This window comes from Salmo salar, chromosome 19 (assembly GCF_965601325.2).
Source record: "Salmo salar chromosome 19, fSalSal1, whole genome shotgun sequence".
Lineage (NCBI taxonomy): Eukaryota > Metazoa > Chordata > Actinopteri > Salmoniformes > Salmonidae > Salmo > Salmo salar.
This window is the reverse complement of record NC_138309.1, coordinates 63,755,210-63,772,974: the sequence shown is the minus strand read 5'-3', so window position 1 is coordinate 63,772,974 and position 17,765 is coordinate 63,755,210. Positions and strand designations below refer to the sequence as shown.

Genomic DNA, 17,765 nt, shown 5'->3' with positions numbered 1-17,765 from the left:
ATCTCGCTGTGTTTCTCCAGGCGACTAGGATCAAAGCACCGGCCGCAGTGCTCACACTGCTTCAGCTTGGAGTCGGTTGCACTCATCCCAAATCTAAGTTTTGTGTCCACCTGAATGAAGGAATTCATTTGTTTATTTATGTGGCAAATTTAAAATAGGCTACATTGAGTTGCTTCAGCCATTGTGAATACAACACTACTCACATTAAAATTCTCAAGGATAAAAAACACAAAGTCAAAAGACTTATTTCCATTGTGGTACTCCTCGTTATCAGATGGACAAATGATTGCACAGCTCATGCCAGACGGTATATTGGGCACTCTAAAGGCGCTTTAAATACAATTAAATTGGAAAAATACATACAATATACAGAATGTAATACAAATAAGCCTAAACATGATCACAACACTGAACTAGATCAGCAGTACACTAATTTACCTCTCCGTCCTTAATTTTCTCATCCTCCTCTTTCACACTCTTCTTGACTTGGACCCTGTCCTTGCTCATGTATCTTACTTGCTATGCTGCCCTCTTCTCTTCCATTTTCCATCACCTCTTTCTTTCTCTCTTCTTCCTCTTCGTTATCTCTTATCATCTCCCATAGGTCAGAATCCACCTTCATCAGGCAGATCTCCTGGATGAACTTCTTCACCTTGACCTTGAACTGCTCTTTTGCGTTTTTCTCCTCCAAAGCCTGAGCATCCATCTTGGCCCCACTCTTAATCAGTTTCAATTCTTGGGTGACACTGATCAGCTTGGCCTTCATATATGCCATCACCTGCTCAGCCTCTGAGTTAAAGACGTCCCATACCATCTCATCGGGGCATGGCGGTAGATCCTGTACAGTTAGGGTCTGAGTCTTGAACTGAACGTGTTTCTTCACAACCTGCCTTCTGTAAGCAGGACGAGGGCTGCCCTCTGGTCTGACTGGCTGGAATGGCTTATTCTTGGCATCATTGTTTGGCACAGTGACTCTGGCTCTAATGGGAGGCAGTGGCATCTTGGAGACCATATTGGCTCCATGGACTGCCTTCAATGGCTTGGTACTATGGAGGTAGATGTCTTTCACCACGCAGGTTTGATCCCTCTTGGTACGGATGGGTTGCAGTGGCTTCCGGATGGGAGGAACAGTAGCCTTCCCTGACTGCTGAGATGTTGGAGCTACATGCAGTCCTTGACTCTTCCCATTGCAGATGGACCTCTTCTTCTGCAGTACTGGGATTCTGGAGGGAGGATGAGGCCTATTTTCCTCAGTCTCAACCTTTCCCACAGGCTCCAAACTGGATGGGCCATATCATAAAGTAGCTTTATAATCAACACCTTATCATACTGACTCAATGTGACCATGTTAGCAGAATTAACTCATGACTGTGTTCACTATGGGATATTGTTCTCACTGTAAACTTTTTGAACTAAGTAGCGGTCTGTTATACTAGGGTGATTTGTAGCAACACTGTCGGTAACAACTTTACAATATTAGTTGACTTGAGTAAACTGAAGAAAATTCACATTTTAGAGTCATACAGTCAGTGACTCATACCAACTCCAACTTCAAAGCCAACCATTTAAAACCTAGCTAACTTGTATCAAGTTACTCCATATGTTTCATACATGTATTGTAATCATATTTAACAACTTTATTTAATATAACAAGACATAATAATAGCTATTATTTTATTATAGCTATAATATAGGCCTAATACAAATATTCAACATATTCAATACTAAAGCTCTTTTAAAAGCTTAAATATGAAAACATAGTGTTCTAAAATGTACTTTACATTCAGATTAATATTATTTCAGGATAAGAAAAGGGCATAAAATGCTTGTGATTTTTTTTGCTCTTAAAGACCCCCACCCCCCTTATTAACGCCACACCTCGTTGTACAGTAGGCTATGACTTTCCGGACAGAGGAAACAGTGCTTTTGAGTTTACTCTATTTGGAGTTGTATCGAATTGTAGACTGAGCGAAGGCGGAAGGGAGGGGGGGTATTTAAACAAGTCACAAATAAATGTCTTGCCAAACGCCTGCGCCGTGCGTCCTGACAAAGTACCCACGCCAAGATGGGTAGGCCTACTCACATAACGCAAAGGATTACACTTTGGATAGGTTATTTCGTTTTATTTGCAGTTACTGATGTTTTGGGTAAGTTTGAACTATGTGATGTAAATGTGCTACTTCTAGCGGTGTGCTGCTGCTGCATCTTGAACGTCGGTGTAATAATTCATAATTGTTGAGAGAGGGCGCAAAACGCAGTTCAGACAGGGAAATGGACTACAGCTAGAAATACAAGTTAGACACTGTAGTTTATAAATGGTTGCATGAAATGGTAATATCGTTACAAATAAGGACATTTAATAGATGCAGTAACATCATTTAGGCTTTTATTATAGAAAAGCATTATATTTTTTATTAAACTAAATTAATCATAACTGGTTAAATGGATAAAAAATGTTAACTCCAAACTCGTTTTGTTGTAACCTGTCTAAATCTGTCCACATCGCTCTCCGTGCTCTCCCCAGACTGTTTGAGACTGGCCTCTAGTTTCCATCTTTCCCCTTATGACTCCTTACCACCTGATGAGATGACAAAGGGAATTATAGGCTTAGCATTCTGCTAATAAGAGGACCATAAGTCATAAGTAGCTGTATCATGTTAATAGTGTGTGTGTGTGTGTGTGTGTGTGTGCGCGTGTGTGCGCGTGTCCCATTACTTGAGGTTCAATAAGCATGTCAAAAGTGATTCGAATGATTGACAAGAATAATCACTATTTATTAAAAAGGTGACTTAAGTCATAAACACACATGTACACACCAAATTACCGTAGGCTATCTACACCCTTACAAAAAAGTCTTACAGGAATCCTGCATGAAAAATCCTACAAGAATCCTGCAGATAGTCATTTTCCCGAAGGACAACCAGCAGGAATTGTCCTACAGCAAAATGGCCCCAAAATCCTTTTGGATATCCTGTAGATAAGATTCCTGAGGGTAATTCTAAAATATTTTCAGGGCCATTTTCCTGTAGGACAACATGTGGGATCCCTTCCTCATCCTTTACACTAATGGACATAAAGCACAAGATATCTGATTGCATAGGATATGCGGCAGTGCGGCAACAGCGGGCGTGTTTGATTGTCCATTTCACCAGCACTGCATAAAACATGACTCCTAGGGGAAAGAAAACATGAGATTCTGAATAAATATGGTAGATGCACAGGTGAAAGAGTGAGGGTAATGGTGACGTCACATGAACAGCTTATGTGTATTGGTGTAAAGGGAAACGAATGTCTGCAATGGTAAACTTGGTGATAGTTGGTTTTAATATGGCTGGTACCAACAACATCTGTGAGTACTGCTATGCGTGTGTGTTAGGCTCCATTTTAAAGGGAGAAATGCGAGGCTGAAACTACGTGTGGCGGTACCTTTCCCTGCAGAGACTGTCCAGTGCTGCTTTCTGTGGTAGTCAGTCTCACTGTGTTTATAGGCTCTGTCTTAACTGGGGAGGAGAGGAGAGAGATGAGAGGGACAGAGTTCCGAATATAACTGCAGATCTGTGTGTGTGTGTTACATGAAAAACAGATGATATACCGTAGTAGTAAAGGAAACCGTATCACCGTTAAATAGAAGGCTACTGTACTAATGGCGCTGGCAGGGGCGGAAATCGCGGGGGGGACGAGGGGGACACGACCCCCCCATCCTGGGAAAAATATGATTTGTCCCCCCCAATATATCACTGAAACATAACTATGTAATTTAAATAATATTAATAATACGCAATGAAAGCAATTGTGCTGATTATAGATACTTAATAGCGCGTTTTTAAGTTTCAAAAGATTGCGACCCCCCCACCCTTTTCCTCACAATGGTTTGATCCACTGGCAAGGTAACAGAGGGGTCGTATCTACTGTCTGAAAGGCACTCAATGAACGTAACTGACGTGAGGTTAATCCAGTCAATCGCGCACACACACTAGCTGAATATGCAGAGCTAGCGCGCAAATATGAACTATTAAGCTAGCTAGTACCTATTCCATTTATGTGGCCTCGTCAAAGATGGAATCTTTGCTATCGTCAATTTATTCCGAGATCAGCATGCAGATGATGTAAGTTGGTGCTTCAAAGTCCCTGTGATAAGGTTAGCGATAAACTGAAGTCCAAACTGAACAGAACTACACTCTCTTCTACCATTGTCTTAAATATATTTAATGGTCTCGTTGCAAAAGCTAAATTGTCGCAAGGGAACTTTTATTTATTTATTTTATTTAACCCGGGTAGCAAAGATTATAGCAAACACCACTGAAACTGAATTGGTGCTCGCTAGCTTTGCAAATTCAGCTATTGTTGGAAGCCAGCCAATATGAAACAAACTATTAAAATTACAAAAGGTTGCAGCATATGTTGTGTAAATGGTGAACTCATACAGCTGTCAACTCTTGTCATTTTAATCCGTTTCACATTTGCTAGCTACCTTTTAGATCGAAGCCCAAATAGAATGATAAAAGATAAGATGATAGAAGCCCATCTCCTACTGTAAATAGCCTACACACTGTGTGTGTGTGTAGCCAGCCAGGTAGAAAAATGGCAGAAAAATAAAAGACGGACATCAGAGTATTTTTCAGTACACCAAAACGCAAAGTAAGAACCCTAGTAGCCTAATATCTCAAAGACTAGTTGATAAAATGTTCATAAGAAAGAAATTAAATTCTAATGGAAATGTTTCACAATGATGTCATTAGGCAGATTAGGCAACAGATGGCACACAGACAGCAGAGTTGGGGACAGATATGCAGGGACAGATTGGCAGAGACAGGAAGTCTCAGGTAAGTTTGTTGAGTCTTTGTTTGGCAACATTATGAAAGGTTCTCCATTTTTTTTACTTGTAAAATAGGAACATAATTGGAAAATGCCATGGATACCCCCACTCTCAACTTAAACTGGTGACTGAACTAAGATTTGTTAAAGGCAATGGTATTGCTGTTGTGAGTAGTTGTGTAGTTTTGGGTAGCGGTACTTAGGAGTACGGCAAACACCTTATTTCTTTGGTTCCTCAATATACATTTACCATATTACAATGTAGGCTATGTGTTACAGAACTACTTTTGGTGTCCCCCTCAGGAATTGCTCTTGAGAAAATTTCATGTAATTGTCCCCCCCAAAGTTGATATCAGATTTTCGCCCCTGGGCGCTGCAAATGAGACAAAGAATCAGAAACAGAATCAGAAACATTATTTTATTATAGCTATTATTGCTATGATATAGGCCTAATACAAATATTCAACATATTTAATACATATATTCTTTTAAAAGCTTAAACATCAAAACATAGTGTTCTAAAATGTGTTTAACAATTGTATATTGACTGGTAGACCTACATTCGGATGAATATTATTTTAGGATAAGAAAACGGCATAAAATGCTTGTGATTTTTGGGGTCTAAAGCCCTTATTAACGCCACACCTCGTTGTACAGTAGGCTATGACATTCCGGACAGCGGAAACAGTGCTTTTGAGTTTACTCTATTTGGAGTTGTGTCAGATCGCAGACTGAGCGAAGGCGGAATGGGGGGGGGGGGGGGGGGGGTATTTAAACTAGGTGCAAATAAATGTCTTGCCAAACGCCTGCGCCGTGCGTCCTGACAAAGTACCCACGCCAAGATGGGTAGGCCTACTCACATAACGCAAAGGATTACACTTTGGATAGGTTATTTCGTTTTATTTGCAGTTACTGATGTTTTGGGTAAGTTTGAACTATGTGATGTAAATGTGCTACTTCTTGCGGTGTGCTGCTGCTGCATCTTGAACGTCGGTGTAATAATTCATAATTGTTGAGAGAGGGCGCAAAACGCAGTTCAGACAGGGAAATGGACTACAGCTAGAAATACAAGTTAGACACTGTAGTTTATAAATGGTCACATGAAATGGTAATATCGTTACAAATAAGGACATTTAATACAAGCAGTAATATCATTTTGGCTTTTATTATAGAAAATCATTATATTTTTTATTAAACTAAATTAATCATAGCTGGATAAATGGATAAAAAATGTTAACTCGAAACTCGTTTTGTTGTAACCTGTCTAAATCTGTCCACGTAGCTCTCCCCAGACTGTTTGAGACTGGCCTCTAGTTTCCATCTTTCCCCTTATGACTCCTTACCACCTGATGAGATGACAAAGGGAATTATAGGCTTAGCATTCTGCTAGTAAGAGGACCATAAGTCATAAGTAGCTGTATCATGTTAATAGTGTGTGTGTGTGTGTGTGTGTGTGTGTGTGTGTGTGTGTGTGTGTGTGTGCGTGTGTACATGCGAGTCTGTGCATGTGTGTCCCATTACTTGAGGATCAATAAGCATGCCAAAAGTGATTCGATTGATCGCCAAGAACAATCACTATTTATTAAAAAGGTGTCTTAAGTCATACACACACATGTACACACACCGAATTACTGTAGGCTATCTACACCCTTACAAAAAAAGTCTTACAGGAATCCTGCATGAAAAATCCTTCAGGAATCCTGCAGGATAAATATTCTGCAGGATTCCTGTAGGATTTTCGGGGGCCAGTTTCCTGTAGGGCAATTCCTGCAGGAATGCTGCAGGATCCTGTAGGAATCATGCAGGTAGTCCTTGAAGAAAACTTTTCCTCAAGGGCTACCAGAAGGAATTGTTCTACAGCAAAATGGCCCCAAAATCCTTTTGGATATCCTGTAGATAAGGTTCCTGAAGGTAATTCTGAAATATTTTCAGGGCCATTTTCCTATAGGACAACCTGTGGGATCCCTTCCTCATCCTTTAAAATAATGGACATAAAGCATAACATATCTGATTGCATAGGAATTTTATTAATCAATGCAGCAACAGCAGGTGTGTTTGATTGTCCATTTCACCAGCACTGCATAAAATATGATTCCTAGGAGAAAGAAAATATGAGATTCTGAATAAATATGGTAGAAGCATAGGTAAAAGAGTGAGTCAGTCATTGGGTTAATCAATAAGTGCATCGATGACGTCATCCCCACAGTGACCGTACGTACATATCCCAACCAGAAGCCATGGATTACAGGCAACATCCGCGCTGAGTTTAAGGCTTAAGCTGCCACTTTCAAGGAGCAGGACTCTAACCCGGAAGCTTATAAGAAATCCCGCTTTGCCCTCCGGTGAACAATCAAAGGCAAAGCATCAATACAGGACTAAGATCGAATAGTACTACACCGGTTCTGATGCTCGTCGGATGTGGCAGGGCTTGCAAACCATTACAGACTACAAAGGGAAGCACAGCCGAGAGCTGCCCAGTGACAAAAGCCTACCAGACGAGCTAAACTACTTCTATGCTTGCTTCGAGGCAAATAACATTGAAACATGCATGAGAGCACCAGCTGTTCCGGAAGACTGTGTGATCACTCGCTCTGCAGCCGATGTGAGTAAGACCTTTAAACAGGTCAACATTCCGGACGGATTACCAGGACGTGTACTCCAAGCATGCGCTGACCAATTGGCAAGTGTCTTCACTGACATTTTCAACCTTTCCCTGTCCGAGTCTGTAATACCAACATATTTTAAGCAGACCACCATAGTGGACCACCATAACCTGCCTAAATGACAACTGACTCGTAGCACTCACGTCTGTAGCCATGAAGTGCGTTGAAAGGCTGGTCATGGCTCACATCAACACCATTATCCCAGAAACCCTAGACCCACTCCAATTTGCATACTGCCCCAACAGATCCACAGATGATCCACAGATTACTTAGTCTTGCAGGAATTGTCATGGTCCTGCAGGAATTTCAACATTTCTGCAGGAGTCCTGCAGGAGCATCGGGGATTTTGTCAATCATACAGGATTCCTGCAGGACACCTTCACAAAGGGTAGAATTCCTGCATGATTCCTGTAGGACTTTTTGTTTGTATGTGCCCTTGCACATTTATATATGGAAGATTGCTGTATGTATACTATGCATATGTGGGTGCACGTGTGCGCATGTGTGTCTACATGCTATGTTTACGTGGAGTTTGGTGAGTGACTCTACTGTCATTTCAGGTTCCAACATCTGTACATCCCGAGGGGCCAGCACATGTAAGCAGTGTCTGGCTGTACATCCTACTTGTGCGTGGTGTTCCCAAGAGGTGGGTCTAAATTCTCCCTGATATCTCCTTCAATTCTCCTTTCCTGAGGGATCACTGATCTGTGTAACAGAGGTGGTTTGCCTATGACCTAAAGATGGGCGCTAGCTCCCCTGAGCTAATGCCTAGGCTTAGCTCAGAAGGCTAACACAGTCTTGTGGCACGCAGATGACTCCTGTTTGGACATGTTGTAATCAATCTGATGATTGACATCAAGGAAATTGGCCCACAGAATAGTGTTGTAATTGTAGTTAATGGCAATGGATGGGGACTGCACTTTGGCAATTCCCTGGCATGTGTTACTCCCTTCCTCCCTGAATTGTTTATTAATTTTCTCCATGTATTCATCCATTTAATTATATTTCTGGGTTGCTCCACCAATTCAGTTTATTTTTAAAGTGTAACTTGGTCAAAAAGACTTGAATTGATAACATTTTTACATTGTGTCAGAAAGAGCACATGTTCAACCTCATAAAAAACACCTTTTCATATCAAGATGTTAAATCAAACAATGACTATAGTAAGTGCCTATTAAGTGCCAAATAAAGTAACAGGGTTGACCGTAACAGGGTTAACGATTTCTTCTTAAATCAGCCATGAATCCACTTGTGACAGGGGGGATTTAAGCTTGTTGTGTGCGGCAGGTAGTAGCAATTGAATGCAAGCTAAAAAGAACAATTATGTGAAATTGTTAAAACAGTTTTAGCCTGTCTATTTATGGGTAACAGGGTTGACTTGTTATGCTCAGCCCACTCAGTTTTCCACCACAAAACATCAGAAATGGCAAAAAAGAGCTCACCTTTTACTCTATGATTTGATTATTAGATGTTCAGTGTTTCTTTTGAAAAAAATATTTCAAAAGGAATAGTTTCACCTTATTAAAGAGATACTTCAGGATTTTGGCAATGAAGCCCCCAGAGTCAGATGAACTCATGGATAACGTTTTTTATTTCTCTAATCACATGAAATAAATAATCATCTTCAGAAATGACTTTGTCAAAGCAACAAAATAACTAGGGCCTTACAATAATGGTGAAATGTTGAGACACATTGGGATTAAGTGGATTAAAATCTTCCTAGAAGTGATACAGGTTGACGTAGGGACATGTCAAAATGAAGATTTTTTTACTTTAGCAAGCATTTATTCATATAAAAAATCTGATTTTTGGAATTCTCCATGTGGTCTTTATTAAATGGCATGTCATTTAATATAACAGGCTTTTAAATTCAATACTGGTCCACAATTTCTAGTCCAAATATCAAAGTGGAACGACCCTTCTATGGCATGGGGCATATCAGGACTTCAACTACATGGCCTTGCTAAAAACAAGATGGCCTTCCCCAAACAACACATAGGCTGTGTTATAACTGCTACTTCTAGCTTTTTTGAAGGAAGGAAGGGTAGAGATTATTAACACTTACTTTTTCCCTCACTAACTTCCTGGATTGTTCCATCAGGACTTTGGGCAGGGGGTGGCAGGCTCGTCTCGTTGTGACCTGAAGCGTAACCTATTGATGGCGGGCTGTGCTCCCCCGACCGCCCTTGAGTTCCCCACCAGCAAGCTGCAGGTGAAAGAGGACCGGCCCCTCAGCAACAAGGCAGCCGGAGACACGGCCGACGCCACGCAGATCCAACCTCAGAGACTCCACATCACCCTCAGACCAGGTGAGATTATTAGGCTGAGACCAGGTGAGATTATTACACTGACAACAGGTAAAGTCATTACACAAACCAGGCGAGATTATTATACTGATACCAGGTGGGATTATTGCACTCAAAACAGGTGAGATTATTACACATTCAAACCAAGTAAGACTTCATATCACCCTCAGACCAGGTGAGATTATTAGACTGATACCACATCACCCTCAGACCAGGTGATATTATTACATGAGACCTGATGAGGTTATTACATTCAGACCAGCTCATCCCAAATGTCCACCTCTCCCACCTGTCAGATGACTCCAAGCGGTTCACAGTGAAGGTGCGCCAGGTGGAAGACTACCCGGTGGACCTGTATTACCTGATGGACCTGTCTTTCTCCATGAACGATGACCTGTTCCGCCTCCGCACCCTGGGGAAAGGCCTGGCCAAGGAAATGGGTCGCACCACCAGCAACCTGCGCATGGGCTTCGGAGCCTTCGTGGACAAGCCACTGTCGCCTTACATGTACATCTCCCCCAAGGAGGCCCTGCTCAACCCCTGTCACGGGTAAGCCAGGGTTATTAAACCAGGGATAACTTGGTTTTAGTTTTTGTTTATCCTTCATTTAAACAGGTTAATGACATTAAGGTGGGGGATATATATTTTAGAATAGGGAACAGGAAAGCTCTGTTCAAACACTTTTTTCAAACACCCATTTGCACCCTTCTCTCAATAAAACACCAAGAACTATCAGTCCTTGTATGACTCCCTCTTTAAACTTGAGAGTGGTTACATTTCCCCAGCCCCGTCCGTCTTCTCACTAAACAGTGGCAAGGTCAGGCTATTGAGATTGTAGGTTGCGCCTTTAAACTGTCATGTATAAAAGCTAGCTGTTGGTGTTGAGTCATTCTGAGACTCTGTGGGTGATGATGCTTAGTCAGCGTGTAGGAGTCAGACACAAGTAATCCAGAGATCTCGAGGGGGTTTAAGGAGCCATTACAAGATTGGCTGTCTCCACCCTGGTTTAGCTGAACTTTTCACTGGTTTGAGGTTTTGCTTCCTCTCACACTCCTGTTATCTTTTTCTCTCCCTCACACACTCTCTCTCTCTCTCTCCCTCCCTCACTCACACACACGTTATCTCTCAATTCAATTCAAGGGGCTTTATTGGCATGGGAAACGTGTTAACATTGCCAAAGCAAGTGAGGTAGATAATATACAAAAGTGAAATAAACAATAAACAAATTTACAGTTAACATTACACATACAGAAGTTTCAAAAGAATAAAGACATTACAAATGTCATATTATGTATATATACAGTGTTGTAACAATGTACAAATGGTTAAAGTACACAAGGGAAAATAAATAAGCATAAATATGGGTTGTATTTACAATGGTGTTTGTTCTTCACTGGTTGCCCTTTTCTTGTGGCAACAGGTCACTCTCTCTCCCTCACTCACACACGTCATCTCTCTCTCTCCCTCGCTCACACATGTCATCTCTCTCTCTTTCTCTCTGTCTCACACATGTCCTTTCTCGCTCTCTCTCTCTCTCTACTAGAACAGTACTGTATACAATGCATATGTACAGTGCTTTCCCACAGCCTTATTCTAAAATGGATACAATATTTTTTTTTGTCATCAATCTACACACAATACCTCATAAGGACAAAGCAAAAACAGGTTTTAAGAATTTTTTGCAAATGTATTCCAAATAAAAAATAGAAGACCCTTTGCTATGAGACTCGGAATTGAGTTCAGGTGCATCCTGTATCCATTGATCATCCTGGAGATGTTTCTACAACTTGATTGGAGTCCACCTGTAGTAAATTCAATTGATTGGACATGATAAGGTCCCACAGTTGACAGTGCATGTCAGAGCAAAAACCAAGCTATGAGGTCGAAAGGATTGTCCGTAGAGCTCCGAGACAGGATTGTGTGGAGGCAGAGATCTGGGGAAGGATACCAAAACATTTCTGCACAACTGAAGGACAACGACCCTAAGTACACAGCTAAGAAAACGCAGAAGTGTCTTCGGGACAAGTCTCTGAATGACCTTGAGTGGCCCAGCCAGAGCACGGACCTGAACCCAATCGAACATCTCTGGAGAGACCTGAAAATAGCTGTGCAGCAACACTGCTCTTCCAACCTGACAGTTTGAGAGGATCTGCAGAGAAGAATGGGAGAAACTCCCCAAATACAGGTCTCCCAAGCTTGTAGCACCATACCCAAGAAGACTCGAGGCTGTAATCACTTACAAAGGTGTTTCAACAAAGTACTGAGTAAAGGGTCTGAATACTTCTGGAAATGTGATATTTCAGTTTTGTATGTTTGATAAATTTGCTAAAATGCCTAAAAACCTGTTTTTGCTTTGTCATTATGGGCTATTGTGTGTTGGTTGGATGAGGGAAAATAACTATTTAATCCATTTTAGAATAAGGCTGTAGCATAACAAAATGTGAAAAAAGTCAAGGGGTCTGAATACTTTTCGAATGCACTGTAAATCAATAAAATGATAGAGGACGCCATTTTTTTATGAGCATGGCCTTATTTCTATTGTAGCATATTGGATGACTGTCATTCATATTCCATTCACATCGATAGGTTTATGATACTCAAATTTTCTCTATACCCATCATGAGGTTGTTACAACCTATTATATCAATGAACGTTTACAACGTAGGTGACAGGTCGTGAGAAAAATGTGAGTAATTAAGGTGACAGAGAGTGACACGTTTAATACCGCCTTGCACACTCTTGCCTGCATCAACAGAATTGGCGGAATGAATACACCTCTGATCACACGGAAACACAGTTGACTTTCATAGCAGCCACATACTTACAGCATGAACATTTTGCTCGTTGCATAATTCCTTCTCGCATCTACACACTCTCCTCCTCTCACCTTCTCCCTTTGCTTGTGGACTTCAGTACACAACAAATCAGCTATCCGTGACCAGGCAAAAAAAACTTTCAAGACAAACCTTCATATCATAACTGCTAACTGCTACACATAGCCTACATCGTTGTCACCATATTAGCTAATAACATCATAGTCAACATACAGTGGCTTGCGAAAGTATTCACCCCCCTTGGCATTTTTCCTATTTTGTTGCCTTACAACCTGGAATTAAAATAGATTTTTTGGGGGGGTTTGTATCATTTAATTTACACAACATGCCTACCATTTTGAAGATGCAAACTATTTTTTATTGTGAAACAAACAAGAAATAAGAAAAAAAAGAAAACTTGAGCATGCATAACTATTCACCCCCCCTAAGTCAATAGTTTGTAGAGCCACCTTTTGCAGCAATTAAAACTGCAAGTCTCTTGGGCTATGTCTCTATAAGCTTGGCACACCTAGCCTCTGGTATTTTTGCCCATTCTTCAAGGCAAAACTGCTCCAGCTCCTTCAAGTTGGATTGGTTCTGCTGGTGTACAGCAATCTTTAAGTCATACCACAGATTATCAATTGGATTGAGGTCTGGGCTTTGACTAGGCCATTCTAAGACATTTAAATGTTTCCCCTTAAACCACCCGAGTGTTGCTTTAGCAGTATGCTTAGGGTCATTGTCCTGCTGGAAGGTGAACATCTTGCCCAGTCTCAAATCTCTGGATGACTGAAACAGGTTTCCCTCAAAGTTTTCCCTGTATTTAGCACCATCCATCATTCCTTCAATTTTGACCAGTTTCCCAGTCCCTGCCAATGAAAACATCCCCACACCATGATGCTGCCACCAGCATGCTTTACTGTGGGGATGGTGTTCTTGGGGTGATGAGAGGTGTTTTGTTTGTGCCAGACATAGCATTTTCCTTGATGGCCAAAACTCAGTTTTTCACAATTCCTGACATTTAATCCTAGTAAAAATTCCCTGTCTTAGGTCAGTTAGGATCACCACTTTATTTTAAGAATGTGAAATGTTAGAATAATAGTAGAGAGAATGATTTATTTCAGCTTTTATTTCTTTCATCACATTCCCAGTGGGTCAGAAGTTTACATACACTCAATTAGTATTTGGTAGCATTGCCTTTAAATTGTTTAACTTGTGTCAAATGTTTCGGGTAGCCTTCCACAAACTTCCCACAAAAAGTTGGGTGAATTTTGGCCCATTCCTCCTGACAGAGCTGGTGTAACTGAGTCAGGATTGTAGGCCTGCTTACTCGCACACGCTTTTTCAGTTCTACCCTCAAATGTTCTATAGGGCTTTGTGATGGGCACTCCAATACCTTGACTTTGTTGTCCTTAAGCCATTTTGCCACAACTTTGGAAGTATGCTTGGGGTCATTGTTCATTTGGAAGAACCATTTGCCACCAAGCTTTAACTTCCTGACTGGTCTTGAGATGTTGCTTAAATATATCGACATCATTTTCTTTCCTCATGATGCCATCTATTTGTGAAGTGCGACAGTCCCTCCTGCAGCAAAGCATCCCCACAATATGATGCTGCCGCCCCGTGCATGGGATGGTGTTCTTCGGCTTGCAAGCCTCCCCCTTTTTCCTCCAAACATAACGATGATCATTATGGCCAAACAGTTCTATTTTTGTTTCATCAGACCAGAGGACATTTCTCCAAAAAGTACGATCGTTGTCCCCATGTGCAGTTGAAAACTGTAGTCTGGCTTTTTTATGGCGGTTTTGGAGCAGTGGCTTCTTCCTTGCAGAGCGGCCTTTCAGGTTATGTCGATATAGGACTCGTTTTACTGTGTATATAGATACTTTTGTACCTGTTGACACGCACTTCAGGGCGAGTGTGAGGAGCTGCGCAGGACGTACCGGACTGTGGAGGCCCACTGGAGGCCTGGTGCGTGGAGCTGGCACAGGTGGCACCGGACTGGTGACACGCACTTCAGGGCGAGTGCGGGGAGCTGGCACAGGACGTACCGGACTAGGGAGGTGCACTGGAGGCCTGGTGCATGGAGCCGACACAGGTGGCACCAGACTGGTGACACGCACTTCAGGGCGAGTGCGAGAAGCTGGCACAGGACGTACCGGACTGGGGAGGTGCACTGGAGGCCTGGTGCGTGGAGCCGGTACAGGTTTCACCGGACTGATGACACACACTTCAGGGCGAGTGCGGGGAGCTGGCACAGGACGTACCGGACTGGGGAGGCGCACTGGAGGCCAGATGCATGAAACCGGCACAGACTTCACCAGACTGCTGACAGGCTCTTCAGGTCGAATGTTGAGCAGAACACACTTGACCAACATCTCTCTCCTCTCGCTCTCCCCCAACTGCTCCATCGACTCCCAGGCAGGCTCTGGCACTCTCCGCTGCTCAGCCAACCACCCCTCGTGCCCCCCCCCCCCCAAAAAAAAAATCTTGGGGTTTCTGTGGCCGCGGCCCCCGGCGTTGTAGCTGTCCTTCCTGATTTCCTGGCGACTCCCACCAAGGAAGGGTCTCGCATCCTCCCATGATCTCTTCCCAGGTCCAACTCACTTTTCCCTCCGTTGCCCGCTGCTTGGTCCTTGTTTGGTGGGATATTCTGTCACGTTCGTTTGAATGGACGGACCAAGGTGCAGCGTGTGTTGAGTTCCACATCTTTTATTTAAGTGAAACTTTCAAACAAAATTAATAAACAAGCAACAAAACGTAAAATAACATAATGCTACCTGCCCATACACAAACAATATCCCACAAAGCAGGTGGGAACAGGGACACCTTAAGTATGATCCGCAATTAGAGACAACTGCCTCTAATTGGGAACCATACCAAGAGCACCAACATAGAAATGAAAAGACTAGAACACCACCTAGTCACGTGACACCCATGGTGTTTATACTTGCGTACTATTGTTTGTACAGATGAACGTGGTACCTTCAGGCATTTGGAAATTGCTCGTAAGGATGAACCAGACATGTGGAGGTCTACAATTCCTTTTCTGAGGCCTTGGCTGATATCTTTTGATTTTCCCATGATGTCAAGCAAAGAGGCACTGAGTTTGAATGTAGGCCTTGAAATACATTCACAGGTACACCTCCAATTGACTCAAATGATGTCAATTTGCCTATCAGAAGCTTCTAAAGCCATGACATAATTTTCTGGAATTTTCCAAGCTGTTTAAAGGCACAGTCAACTTCTGACCCACTGGAATTGTGATTATAGTGAATTATAAGTGAAATAATCTGTCTGTAAACAATTGTTGGAGAAAATTACTTGTGTCATGCACAAAGTAGATGTCCTAACCGACTTGCCGAAACTATAGTTTGTTAACAAGAAATTTGTGGAATGGTTGAAAAACGAGTTTTAATGACTCCAACCTAAGCGTATGTAAACTTCCGACTTCAACTGTATATGTCAATCCCTTTGGTTCCTTCCCCAGGCGTTATTGCCTCTCTCATCGTCACTCAATGCCTAGGTATACCTTCACTGTACTCGCACCATATCATGCCCTTGTCTGTGCATTATGCCCTGAATCTATCCTACCACGCCCAGAAGTCTGCTCCTTTTACTCTCTGTTCCGAACGCACTAGATGACCAGTTCTTATAGCCTTTAGCCGTACCCTTATCCTACTCCTCCTCTGTTCCTCTGGTGATGTGGAGGTTAACCCAGGCCCTGTGTGTCCCCAGGTGCTCTCATTTGTTAACTTCTGTAACCGGAAAAGCCTTGGGTTCATGCATGTTAACATCAGAAGCCTCCTCCCTAAGTTTGCTTTATTCACTGCTTTAGCACACTCCGCCAACCCTGATGTCCTAACTGTGTCTGAATCCTGGCTTAGGAAGGCCACCAAAAATTCAGAAATGTCCATCCCCAATTACAACATTTACCAACAAGATAGAACTGCTAAAGGTGCCAGAGTTGCAATCTACTGTAGAGATAGCCTGCAGAGTTCTGTCCTACTATCCAGGTCTATGCCCAAACTTAAAAAAATCCATCTCTCCAGAAATAAGTCTCTCACTGTTGCCGCTTGTTATAGACCCCCCTCAGCTCCCAGCTGTGCCCTGGACACCATATGTGAATTGATTGCCCCCCATCTATCGTCAGAGTTTGTACTGTTAGGTGACCTAAACTGGGATATGCTTAACACCCCGGCCATCCTACAATCTAAGCTAGATGCCCTCAATCTCACACAAATTATCAATGAACCTACCAGGTACAACCCCAAATCCGTAAACATGGGCACCCTCATAGATATCATCCTGACCAACTTGCCCTCTAAATACACCTCTGCTGTTTTCAACCAGTATCTCAGCGATCACTGCCTCATTGCCTGCGTCCGTTATGGGTCCGCGGTCAAACGACCACCCCTCATCACTGTCAAACGCTCCCTAAAATACTTCTGCGAGCAGGCCTTTCTAATTGACCTGGCACGGGTATCTTGGAAGGATATTGACCTCATTCCGTCGGTAGAGGATGCCTGGTTGTTCTTCAAAAGTGCCTTACTCACCATCTTAAATAAGCATGCCTCTTTCAAAAAAATGTTAACTAAGGACAGATTTAGCCCTTGGTACACTCCAAACTTGACTGCCCTTGACCAGCACAAAAACATCCTGTGGCGCACCGCACTGCACCGCACTGCACTGAGGCTAGGAAACACTGTCACCACCGATAAATCCACGATAATCGAGAATTTCAATAAGCATTTCTCTACGGCTGGCCATGCTTTCCACCTGGCTACCCCAACCCCGGGCAACAGCTCTGCAGCAACTGGCCCAAGCCCGCCCACTCCCCCCGCTTCTCCTTCACCCAAATCCAGACAGCTGATGTCCTGAAAGAGCTGCAGAATCTGGATCCCTATAAATCAGCTGGGCTAGACAATCTGGACCCTGTCTTCCTAAAATTATCCGCCGCCATTGTCGCAACTCCTATTACTAGTCTGTTCAACCGCTCTTTCATATCGTCTGAGATTCCTGAAGATTGGAAAGTGGCCGCGGTCATCCCCCTCTTCAAAGGTGGAGACACTCTAAACTGCTACAGACCTATACCCATCCTGCCCTGCCTTTCTAAAGTCTTTTAAAGCCAAGTGAACAAACAGATCACCGGCCATCTCATATCCCAC

General features: G+C 42.7%; 1 protein-coding gene across 1 annotated transcript in view; it reads left to right on the top strand.

The window, feature by feature from the left end:
* The first annotated feature begins 5,583 nt into the window (after window positions 1–5,583).
* LOC106579149 (integrin beta-3) overlaps window positions 5,584–17,765 on the top strand; it is a 36,291-nt gene continuing 24,109 nt past the window's right edge. The window contains exons 1-4 of the mRNA XM_014158750.3: window positions 5,584–5,739; window positions 8,039–8,124; window positions 9,580–9,787; window positions 10,081–10,333. Coding sequence (XP_014014225.1) covers window positions 5,658–5,739; window positions 8,039–8,124; window positions 9,580–9,787; window positions 10,081–10,333 — 629 coding nt within the window. The 5' untranslated portion in view covers window positions 5,584–5,657. The remainder of the gene's footprint in view (window positions 5,740–8,038; window positions 8,125–9,579; window positions 9,788–10,080; window positions 10,334–17,765) is intronic.